General features: G+C 45.4%; 1 protein-coding gene across 1 annotated transcript in view; it reads left to right on the top strand.

The window, feature by feature from the left end:
- Nucleotides 1-1,016: 1,016 nt before the first annotated feature.
- PHKA2 (phosphorylase kinase regulatory subunit alpha 2) overlaps nt 1,017-12,571 on the top strand; it is a 92,000-nt gene continuing 80,445 nt past the window's right edge. The window contains exon 1 of the mRNA XM_025372242.1: nt 1,017-1,523. Within this exon, the coding sequence (XP_025228027.1) occupies nt 1,446-1,523 (78 nt within the window). The 5' untranslated portion in view covers nt 1,017-1,445. The remainder of the gene's footprint in view (nt 1,524-12,571) is intronic.

Here is a 12,571-nt window from a genome sequence, read left to right as displayed (position 1 = left end):
TGGCCGTTAAGGGAAAGATAGGCTTCAGTTAGTCAAGGAGGAGGAGGAAGAGCCGAAGGGGTCAAGCATAGAGTAAATGCATGGAGACTGGCAAAGAGCTTGCGGAAACAATGATTACATTAGTCTAGCTGTCCAGTGAATTCCTATGTGGGCCAGATATTGGTGGACAATGAATACCAGGTCGAAGATTGTGAACTGTGGGTTATCAGCAGCCACGAAACATTATAATGAATGCCAAGTTTCAAGCTGTAGACCTGTGGGAGATGAACTGCGAACCTGCCCGGGGAAGCGGCGCCCAGGTGGCTAGGGGCGGGGTCACAGGCGCCAGAGGTGTCACTGGGGCACCTCTCCGGGCCTTCCCCCTTTTTCTTCCGGGCTGGGTCCCGCTACTCCAGTTCCGCTAGGCGGCGGAGACGGGGCCAGGGGCAGGACTACAATCTTGACCCTCAGAGGGGTGCCCAGGCGGCCGCGGTGGGCGGCCCTCTTTCTCCGGCCTCGGGTGGGATTGGCACCCGTCTCGGGGGGCTCCTCACTACCACGCAGGGAAGCCAACTCGTTCCCCGCCCGGAGCCGGGTTCCCCTAGACTCCCGCGGGCCGCCTCCTTTTTCGTCCCCCCACGAGGCCGCGACTCTGAGGGTTCCGCTCTGCGGCGGAGGCGGGGCCGGGGGTGTGGGCGGGGCCGTGGGGGGGTCGTTCCAGGGCGCGGGGCGGGGCCACCTCCTTACCTGTGCCCCCCAGGGCTCCAAAGGTTCCACTCTGCGGCGGGGGCGGGGGCGGTCCGGAGGGCGGGTTCAAGGCGCCCAGGTGGCCGCGACGGAAGGGCTTGTTTCTCTGGCCTAGGCTGTGGTTGGCAGCCGGCCGGGGAGAGAAGGGAGTCAGGGAGGCAACCTGGTTCCCGCCCGTTGCTGATTTCGCAGCTGCTCTCCCGGGCCGCCCCCTTTTCCTTCCCCCTCAGGCCACTACTTGGAGGGTTCCGCTCCGCGGCGGGGGCGGAGCCAGGGGCGGGGCTGAGCGCGGCCTGGGCGGGCTACCAGGCGGCTGGGGTGGGCGGGCGTCTTCTTCCCGCCCGAGGGACCTCCTCGCGACCGCCGGGACGTAAAAGGGGCTCGGCAGAGGCGTCCTCGCCCCACGCCCGAACCCGGTTTCCCGCTGCTCCCGCGAGTGTCGGGAGCCCAGCAGGCCTGGCCGAGGCGGGACCTTCATCGCTCCAGCCCCCGTCCCCGCCCCCGCGCCTCCCCACCGCGCGAAGCTCTGGTTGGCTTGCTTTCCGACCGGACTTAGGGGCTAGCGTTTAGAAAAGTCTCGACCTCCTCCGGCCCGGTCCCATCCCGAGAACTGTCTAAGGCTGTGAGTGTCCGGGAACCAGACCCGCTTGGAGGCCTCAGCCCCGACGTCCCGCGCCCACGCGGCAGATCGGGCACTACGGCCCGGGAGCGTCTGGGAGATGCGGAGCAGGAGCAATTCCGGGGTCCGCTTGGACGGGTACGCGCGGCTGGTGCAGCAAACCATCCTGTGTTACCAGGTAAGGAGGGACCGCCCCACAGGGAACGCGTGGAACTGCCCTCTCGTGTCACTCATTCTCCTCCCCAGGCCTCTGGCCCTCTTGTGACCTGAGACCTTGCAATTAAGAGTTTGCTACTTGAATCTAGTCCTTGCTAGCCAGTGATTACCACCCCATTACCACGCCGTTCTCCTTAAGATTCAGGGGACCTAACTGTTGCTACGGCTACTTTTCACAGAATTCTTTGGCCATTGTTCAGGATGAGAATGAGCCTCCTCCGTGCCCGGGGTCCAAACTGCCTGTTTTTGCATTGACTGTGCTTTTTTTGGACGAGAAAATAAGTGTGTGTGTGGGGCGGGGGGGCGGTTGGACAGACTACACTGAATGAGAACAGTAGACAGGAGTGAAGAAGCTCCTGAAGTTTACGCAGGGCTCTGGTGTGGGGAGACAGCTACTGTCCCTCCCGTGAGCTGCCTTGGTAGAGACCCACCTGGAAGGCCCTTTGGGGCTACTTTGGTTGCTATTTTACAGATGAGAAAATTGTGAGGCCAGAAAGGTCACTGCATGTAGCAGGTCAGACCCAAATGCTCCCAAACTCACAGGATCCTATGACACTGCCCATGTGGTCCGAGGTATGAATATGCCTGCTATGCTTTGTATTCCTGGGCCAAAATTATATGTGGGTCCATCAGTGTAAGACCACTGAACTATTTTTATTCCTAGTGAAGACAGCAGCTATGTTTCTTGCCCTCAATCAACAGCAACTATTTATACGGCCTTCAAAGTCAACGAAGGCAGTGGCATTCAGGGGTTAGAGGCCTGACCTGCAAGTTGGGAGCCATGGTCATTTCCAAGGCACTGACCGTTTTCCCTTCTTAGCTAATTTCTTAGCCTTGTTTCCTCAAGAAATATTTGTGGTGTATCTGTTATACGCAAGGCACTCTACAAAGTGCTGGGGTTACAAAGAATAAATGATCGTAGTGCAGTAACATTTATGCATAGGGTATAGGTCCAAAGTCCTTTATCTGTTTTCTTTGTTGTTGTTTGTTTGTTTGTTTTTGAGACAGGGTCTCACTCTGTCGCCCAGGCTGGAGTGCAGTGGTGCGATCTCGGCTCACTGCAACCTCTGCCTCTCGGGTTCAAGCATCTCCTGCCTCAGCCTCCCGAGTAGCTGGGACTACAGGCGTGCGCCACCACGCCCAGCTAATTTTTGCATTTTTAGTAGTGACGGGGTTTCACTGCGTTGGCCAGGCTGGTCTTGACCTCCTGACCTCAAGTCATCCTCTCACCACGGCCTCCCAAAAGTGCTGGGATTACAGGCATGAGCCACTGAACCTGGCCTCAGAGTCCATTATCTGAAACCCTTTGGACCAGTTGTAGTTTGCCCATCAGAAATGTTTGGCTTTTAGAAAGGTAATATGCGTACAACGTACTATATATGCCATAATAACTGCAGCCAGATCTGGGCAGCACCCCTTCATCAAACAGGTTATTACTTCCACATCAGAATATGAATATTCACATAATTTCAGTAAATGCTGAAAAGAGTTTCGCATTAGTTGGGCTCATCTTTTGCCACCAAAAGAGCTTGCTGCAAACTTACGAAAACACTTTAAATTTTCAGAGCTTGAGATTGCACATGAAGGATGATGGTCTTTATTTTGGGAACTTTGAGGAAGGACCCCTCACTCAGTTTGTGGGAGCAGGAGAGGAGTCCTGGAAGAGATGATGTTCAAGTTGAGAGTGGGAGAAGTAGTAGGCAGGCAAATGAAGGTCATTTTTCCCCTTCCTCCTTGGAGTATATTCTAATTACATCTATAAAGTGTTTTAAAATCCAAGTTGAAAAACCTTTCCCTTCATGACTGTGATGGAGGGGGCTTTAAGGATTGCTGATGAAGCTTAGTTCTTTTGTCAGACCTGGGTTTGAATCCTCTGCTCTGCCTTGAATGACATGTGTGATCTTTCTTGATCCCTTCTGAGTCCATGCCCTCATCTGTAAAGTGAGGATAATAACACTTGCTTCCACTGAGTGTTTCTAAGGAAAAAATTAGTGCCTACTACCTTGTCTGGCACCTACTGGGCAGCAGTAAATAATGAGTGCTCTTGGTGGTGTCATGACTTTGATAGAGACCACATGTTTGTGCCCAGGCCTCATGGTCCTTGCAGGAGTACTCTGGCTCATAGTGCGCCCTTCCCTGAAGGTCCTGCTACAGCTCCTCATTCCTTGAGCATAAATATATCTCCCCATTGATGCCAAGAGAGCCTAAGTACAGAGATCTCATCAGTTTCCTTCCTTTGCATCAAGCAGTGGCCAAAGGCATGAAAGGTACCCTTAAGTCCTTGTTGGTAAAAGACTTACTGCAGGACCTGAGCCATCCTAATAACCCAGCTATCTGTCCAGGCTTGCCTTCCCTCAGAAGCGAAAGAATTGTCTTCTCATGAAAGCAAATCTGTGAGATTGGACTTTCCTCCCCAACATTTTAATGATTAAAAAAAAGTTGTGTGAGCCTTTAGTTGTATTTATTTTGGGGGTAGTTGGTGAGTAACCCTCATGTTTGCCCTCTTTTTCCCTTCCTGTGTCGTCAAGCTCTTCTGACTAACCAGGATACTCCCAGCACAGTTCTGCCGGGTAAATGTCATGCATCCACAAGTGCAGAATTGCACCCATTCACCCCCACAACTAGTGTGCACAGTTGTAGAGCCCTAACCCATTCAAGGCCTCACCACCTTCTCTGAGTAATCTTAGGCAGGTCCCCTAACTACTCTGGAAAAATGAATGAGCACTTTTATGTTATGCATATTTTACCACAATTTAAAGAAAATGAATGAGCTGCACGAATGGTTTCTAAAGTTTATGCTGTATCTCCCCACCTTCTGTAGATATGTGCAGATGTTTAGGAGGCGTTTTTTTAGTGTCAGCTGGTAACAACTCTGAACTCTGTTTCTGATTTGCTTTTTAAATTGAGATCAATTTACATTGGTTTCATTTGTTAGAAATCATTGTGTTAAATATGTCAAGCTAATCAGCTAATCATCATTTGAAGGTGTGGCCTGCCCCGCCACACCTGTGGGTATTTCTCGTCAGGTGGGATGAGAGACTGAGAAAAGAAATAAGACACAGAGGCAAAGTATAGAGAAAGAATAGTGGGCCCAGGAGGCCGGCACTCAGCATACGGAGGACCTGCACCGGCACTGGTCTCTGAGTTCCCTCAGTATTTATTAATTACTAGTTTCGGTATCTCAGCAAGGGGAATGCGGCAGGAGAACAGGGTGATAGTGGGGAGAAGGTCAGCAGGAAAACATGTGAGCAAAGGAATCTGTGTCACAAATAAGTTCAGGTGAAGGTACTATGCCTGGGTGTGCACGTAGGCTAGATTTATGCTTTTCTCCGCCCAAACATCTCAGTGGAGTAAAGAGTAACAGAGCAGCATTGCCGCCAGCGTTATCTCGCCTCCCGCCACAGGGCGGTTTTTCTCCTATCTCAGAATAGAACGAATGTACAATCGGGTTTTATACCGAGGCATTCAGTTCCCAGGGGCAGACAGGAGACAGTGGCCTTCCTCTATCTCAACTGCAAGAGGCCTTCCTCTTTTACTAATCCTCCTCAGCACAGACCCTTCACGGGTGTCGGGCTGGGGGATGGTCAGGTCTTGCCCGTCCCACGAGGCCATATCTCAGGCTGTCTCAATGAGGAGAAATCTTGGACAATACCCGGCTTTCCAGGGCAGAGGTCACTGCGACTTTCCACAGTGCATTGTGCCCCTGGTTTATTGAGACTGGAGAGTGGCAATGACTTTTACCAAGCATACTGGCCTGTAAACATTTTGTTAACAAGGCACATCCTGCACAGCCCTAGATCCCTTAAACCTTGATTCCATACAACACATGTTTTTGTGAGCACAAGGCTGGGGCTGAAGTTATGGATTAACAGCATCTCAAGGCAAAACAATTGTTCAGGGTACGAATCAAAATGGAGTTTCTTATGTCTTCCTTTTCTACATAGACACAGTAACAGTCTGATCTCTCTTTTCCCTACAATCATTCTTCCGTTAGAGGCAATAGTTGGCTCACATAATTTCAGTAAAGGCTGAAATTATTAAATTAATTAAATTATTAAATATTAAATAGGAATTATTAAATTAAATTATTAGTTAAGCTAACATCTTAATGAATTCCTTTTCCTGTATCTGTGAAAGAGAAGAACTTTTCCTATTAGTCATTTGCCAAATATACTTGCTGCTAAATATTATTTGGATCTTTAATGCAAAGAATGAAAGAGTTGTGGTTACAAAATGTCCTTTTGCAGGTTTGCTTTTGTAAATATATACTCTAGGAAGTATCATTAAACATTTGTTGCCTTTAAAAAAAGAAATTTTTAGATTGTTTTGGCTCAGGTAAGAAATATGAACTTTGTACATTTTTTTCACTAACAGCTGTTTGAAGGCTCCTTAATAAAAGTAGTAAGTATGAAGTGGTGATAAGAGAATATGGATCAGAAGGAAAAACAATGGTCAAGGCAGTGTTCACTGTAACGACAGATTATTTAGTATAATAAAGCAAATAACTAAGAGACTGGGACAGTAAATACTGTTATTTAATGGCCATGGAATTTAAAATGAGAAAAATGGAATAAATAAAACATGGAGTATGGAACAAATAGTAACAATAATGAAGAGGAATTTGGGAGTTAAAAAAGATATAATTAAGTACTAGAAAATAATAATATGACAGAAGAATAGGAAGAGACTGGAGTGAAAGTGTTTTTTTGTTTTTTTGGGTTTTTTTTGAGACAGTCTTGCTCTGTTGCCCAGGCTGGAGTGCAGTGACATGATCTCAGCTCACTGCAGCCCCCACCTCCTGGGTTCCAGCGATTCTCCTGCCTCAACCTCCGGAGTAGCTGGGATTACAGGTGTGTGCTACCATACCTGGTTAATTTTTGTATTTTAAGTAGAGATGGGGTTTCACCATGCCAGGCTGGTCTTGAACTCCTGACGTCAAGTGATCCACCTGCCTCGGCCTCCCGGAGTGCTGGGATTACAGGCGTGAGCTCCCAGCCAGTAGTGAAAGCATTCTAAGGGCCTTATCTCATTAAGAAGGATGATGAAGGTATTATCATAGCTTTTAAGATAAGAGTTTGTGTTTAAGCATTACCGTTAATATATGTGGCATATATAACTTTATTTTCATTTTAATTTTTTTTTGAGATGGAGTCTCACTCTGTCACCCAGGCTGGAGTGCAGCGGTGCGATCTCGGCTCACTACAACCTCTGCCTCTCAGGTTCAAGTGATTCTCCTGCCTCAGCCTCCTGAGTAGCTGGGACTATAGGCGCATGCCGCCACGCCTGGCTATTTTTTTGTATTTTTAGTAGACACGGGCTTTCACCATGTTAGCCAGGATGATCTCAATCTCCTGACCTCATGATCTGCCCGCCTCGGCCTCCTAAAGTGCTGGGATTATAGGCGTAAGCCACCACGCCCGGCCTCTGTAATATATAATTTTAAAAACGATAGCAGAATAGAGAAAATCTGATCATCTGGCTGAAGGGAGGAAAAGGCTACTGGGGAGGGTAGGAAGTAAAGAAAAAAGTGTGGTAAATATAAAGTACAAAATAAGATGCAAATAAATCCAACTACACAGTATTAGTAATCACAGCAAGAGTCTTCCTCATTAGCATAGTGGTGAGTATCTCCACCTGTCACAAGTATGAATGCTGAAATCCGCCAGATAGTACAAATTATTATTATTATTTTGAGACAGAGTCTTGCTGTCACCCAGGCTGGAGTGCAGTGGCATGATCTTGGCTCACTGCAACCTCTGCCTCCCAAGTTCAAGCAATTTCTCCTGCCTCAGCCTCCCGAGTAGCTGGTATTACAGGCACCATCATGCTCGGCTAATTTTTGTATTTTTAGTAGAGACGGGTTTTGCCATGTTGACCAGGCTGGTCTCGAATTCCATACCTCAGGTGATCTGCCCGTCTTGGCCTCCCAAAGTGCTGGGATTACAGGCGTGAACCTCTGTACCTAGCCCAGATAATAGAAATTATTTTTTAAAACTTTAAAAGGTGTATGTCATTTGTAAGAGACAAAACCTAAAACATAGGATACTGAGAGGTTGAAAGTAATATAGTGGGACAAGATATACTGAGCAAAACTAACCAAAAATACGTTGATCTATGAATATCAGACCAAGTAGACTGAAAATTTTTTTAAATTATATTAGGGATACAGAATGGTATTGCTAGATGACAGAGGGCTAATTCACCAAGAAAAATACAGCAATTTTAAATCTGCAGAATACTAACAACATAGCTTCAAAGTATGTAAAGCAAAATTTGACCTAACTGTAGGAGAAGTTGACAAATCCATAATCATAGTGAGAGTTTTTAAACCCCCTCTCTCAGATACTGTTAGATCAAGCAGAGAAATAATTAGGCCATAGAAAATTGGAGCACTGTAAGAAACAAATTTGATTAAGTACACTTACATAGAATTCCACACTGAACCAATAGAAAATACTTATTTGTTTCAGCTTCACAAGATATATTTTTCAAAAAGTGATGACAGATTAGAATATAAGGGAAATCTCAAAAAAATACTGAAAGATCAACTTTATGCATGCCACATTTTTTTTTGGCCAAAATGCAAGAAAATTAGAGAGCAGTAACAAACAATTGCTAATGCCTCCCATGTATGTTTGGAAACTTATCTAGCCTGCTTCTGAATATGTCATAGATTAAAAAAGAAATTATAACAGAAGTTATGAAAGAGTTAGAACTGAATGACAGCAAAAACATTCCAAATAAAAATGTATGGGATTACAGCTAAGGTGAAGTTTGAAATTTATATCCTTACATGTATATATTGGAAAAGAAGGAAGATTTAAAAATTAATAAACTCACAGTTGTGAAAAGAACAGATTGTATTCAAGAAAATAGAAGAAAGGAAATAATAAGGGTACAAGCAGCAATTAATGTGCTATAAAACAGACAGCAAAGATGGACAAAGTGAAAAGCTGATTTTTTGAAAAGACTGGTAAATAGGCAGACTTCTGGCAGGGTTGGTGAGAGGGATGGGGGGAGGGAGGAGGGACAAATGAACAATACAGGAGTCCCCCTTATTCACAGGCGATACATTCCAGACCCCATGGGTGCCTGAAACCATAGATAGTAGCAACCCTATATATACTATGTTTTTTCCCTGTACATAGATACATGTGAGAAAGTTTATAAGTAAGAGATTAAGAAATATAATAAAATTGAACAATTATAACAATATACTGTAATAAAAATTATGTGAATGTGGCCTCTCTCTCTCTCTCTCAAAGTATTTTATTGTGGGTAGTATTTTCAGACCACAGTTGACCACTAGTAACTGAAATGATAGAAAGCAAAACCAGACAAGGAAGGACTACTACATTAAGAGTGGGCTGTTTTCTAGATAAAGGTTACCAGTGTTAAGAAAAAATTAAATCCTGATTAGACCGGTAACCCTTAAAGAAATGGAATGAGTCCAAAAAGTCCTAGTCCAAGATACTTTTACAGAGAAAGACCAAGGAACATTTAGAGATTGATTTCTTTATGTATCTTGGAAATTAAAGAATTTGGCCCAAGCGCAGTGGCTCACGCATGTAATCCTAGCACTTTGGGAGGCCGAGGCAGGTGGATCACCTGAGGTCAGGAGTTTGAGACCAGCCTGGCCAACATGGTGAAACTCTGTCTCTACTAAAAATTAAAAAATTGACCGGGTGTGGTGGCAGGCAACTGTAATCCTAGCTGTTCGGGAGGCTGAGGCGCGAGAATCACCTGAACCCGGGAGGCGGAGGTTGCAGTGAGCTGAGATCGTGCCACCGCACTCCAGCCTGGGTGACAGAGTGAGACTTTATCTCAAAAATAAATAAATAAATAAATAAATAATTTGACTTTTATTCTGAGTGAGAAGGGAAGCCCTGAGAGGGTTTTGAGCAGGGGAATGATATAATCCGAATCATGTTTGAAAATAATCACTCCATTGGCTGCATGGAATATTTACTGTAGGGGACCACGGGGCAAAGCAGAATGAATGACCCGTTAGGAAGTTTCTGCAGTTGGAGCATGATGACTCAGACAAGGGTTGTTCAAGTGGAGACAGTGTGGAATGGTGAGATTTGGGGTAAATTTCGAAGGTAGAGACAACAGGATTTCATGGTGGAGTGAGTATTGCATTTGTGAAAAAAGAAAAGTCAAGAATGACTTCAAGATTTTAGGCTTAAACAACTGGTAGTATGGAATTACCATTTACTGCAATGGAGAAAATTGTGGGGAAGCAAGTTTGGGGTGGAAGATAGAGTTTTATTAAGTTTGAGATGTCTGTTAGGCATCTGTATTAGTCCGTTTTCATGCTACTGATAAAGACATGCCTGAGACTGGGCAGTTTACAAAAAAAAAGAGATTTAATTGGACTTACAGTTCCACGTGGCTGGGGAAGCCTCACAATCATGGCGGAAGACAAGGAGGAGCAAGTCACATCTTATGTGGATGGCAGCAGGCAAAGAGAGGAGTGCTTGTGCAGAAAAACTCCGCTTTTTATACCATCAGATCTCATGAGACTTACTATATGAGTACAGCGTGGGAAAGACCTGCCCCCATGATTCAGTTACCTCCCACCAGGTCCCTCCCACAACATGTGGGAATTGTGGGAGTACAATTCAAGATGAGATTTGGGTGAGGACACAGAGCCAAGTCATATCAGTATCCAAGTAGAAATGATAAGTAGGCAGCTGAATATGTGAGTCTAGAAGTTAGGGGAGTGGTCTGGGCTGGAGACAGAAATGTGGGAGTCATTGGTATATGTGTGGAGGTTAAAAGACCCTGAGACGAGACGAGATCACGGGAATAAGTACAGACAGAAAAGAGATGAGGTTCAAAGAGGAGACCCCCGAAAATGAAGAGATCCAGATTATGAGGGGGAGGTGTTGCCAAGGGGGACGAGAAGAAGCCATCACGGAAGTAGCAGGAAAAGCAACCAAGGGTCAGTGTCCCCCCAAAGTCCTATGTTGAAGCCCTAATCTCAAGGTGATGGCATTAGGAGGTGGGGCCTTTGGGAGATGATTAGGTCATAAGGGTAGGGTCCTGATGAATGGGAATAATGCCATTCTAAGAAGAGACACAAAAGAGATGATTCTCCTCACCACTACCATGTGAGCTCACAGCAAGAAGGTGGCCATCTGCAAGCCAGGAGGAGGGCCCTCACTAGAACTTGACCCTGCTGGCACCCTGGTCTCAGATTTCCTAGCCTCCAGTAATTGCAAGAAATATATTTCTGTTGTTTAGGCCACCCAGTCTATGGTATTTTGTTAAAACCACCCAAACTGACGAAGATAGAAGTCGAGAAGGTGATTCAAGGAGGAGGAAGTAATCAGATGAGTAAAAGGCTGATAATGAGACAAGGTCAAGTAGCATCAAGACTAAGAGTTGACCATTAGATTTGGGGATGTGGAAGTTATTGGTGACCATGTCCAACAGTCTATATGGAGTGTAAGACACAAAAATTGGGCAAATTGGACTCAAGAGAGAAGGAAAGGACAGAAACTGAAGATTCTGAATTTAAACAGTTCTTCTGAAGAGTTCTACTGTAAATAAGAGCAGTGGTTGGGTGGAGATATGGGGTTGGGAGGGTTTTTTTAATGTGAGAAATTATGTATCTGGTGGGAATGATCTAGTAGACAGGGGAAAACTGATAATGCAAGAAGCAAAGTCCTGGCATGCATGAGAACAGGTAGATTGTAGCACATATATTGCAGGTGACCTTAGAGAGGAGCACAGATAGCTCATCCATCAAAACAAGAGGGAAACAGGGCGCATTGGCACCATGTTCCCTTTTGATTGCTTCTGCCTTCTCAGCAAAATGTGAAGCACGGTCACTAGCTGAGAATGAGGATGGGGAGGAGTTATTGGAGGTTTGAGAGAGAAGGTACGAAGCAGTCCTTTAGGAGAAAAAGGGAATGAATGAACAAGGGATTTCTAGACAATCGTTGGACAGCATTAAGGGTCATTAATTTAAAGGGAGTTCAGTCAGCGTGGCTGTGTATTTTTCTCCAGCCACATTCAGCTGCATGAGTGCACCCTCAGAGTTGGCAGAGGCAGATTTAGCCAGAGCTGGCATTTTGCCCAGTGGGTACAGTGACTCCATTGTTGTTGACAGAGGGGCAAGGGATTAACAGATAATCCCTATCTTAAACTGTTTCAGATAAAAGATAAAGAGAGACAGCTCTCAACTCCTTTCAGATGGCCAATACCCCATGATACCATAGTCAAACAAGGCATGCTAAAACATAAAACTTACAGAGGAAATTCACTTATGAATATTGATATTTAATACATGAAGTGAAATACTAAGAAAATGAATCAAGCAGTGTGTATAAAAAACATCATGATCAGGTGTGGTTCATCCACCAAATACAAGGAAATTTACTATAAAATCTATTAATGTATTTTTACCACATTAATAAATTAAAGAAGAAAAACAGTGTGATCATCTCAATAGATGTAGAAAAGCATTTGACAAAATTCAGTATCCATTAATGATTTTAAAAGCACCTCTTAAGGCCAGGCGCGGTGGCTCACACCTGTAATCCCAGCATTTTGGGAGGCCGAGGCGGATGGATCACCTGAGGTCAGGAGTTTGAGACCAGCCTGGCCAACATGGTGAAACCCTGTCTCTACTAAAAATACAAAAATTAGGGTGTGGTGTCGGGCACCTGTAATCCCAGCTACTTGGGAGACTGAGGCAGGAGAATCGCTTGAACCCGGGAGGTGAAGGTTGCAGTGAGCCAAGATCATGCTACTACACTCCAGCCTGGGTGACAGAGTGAGACCCCGTCTCAGAAAAAGCACCTCTTAGACAATGAGGCATACACTCGAATTTTATTATCTTGATAAAGGGTAATGTGAAAATAAATCTACAAAGCTCGTAAGTAATGTATTGGGGAAAGATTTAAAGTCAAGAACTTTAAGGATCCCCACCATCACCCCCTCTCTTCAGCATTGTAATTGTGCCCCCATGTAACAGACATGAAAAGGAAATAAGAATCA

This window comes from Theropithecus gelada, chromosome X, assembly GCF_003255815.1.
Source record: "Theropithecus gelada isolate Dixy chromosome X, Tgel_1.0, whole genome shotgun sequence".
Lineage (NCBI taxonomy): Eukaryota > Metazoa > Chordata > Mammalia > Primates > Cercopithecidae > Theropithecus > Theropithecus gelada.
This window is presented reverse-complemented; position numbering and strand designations above follow the sequence as displayed.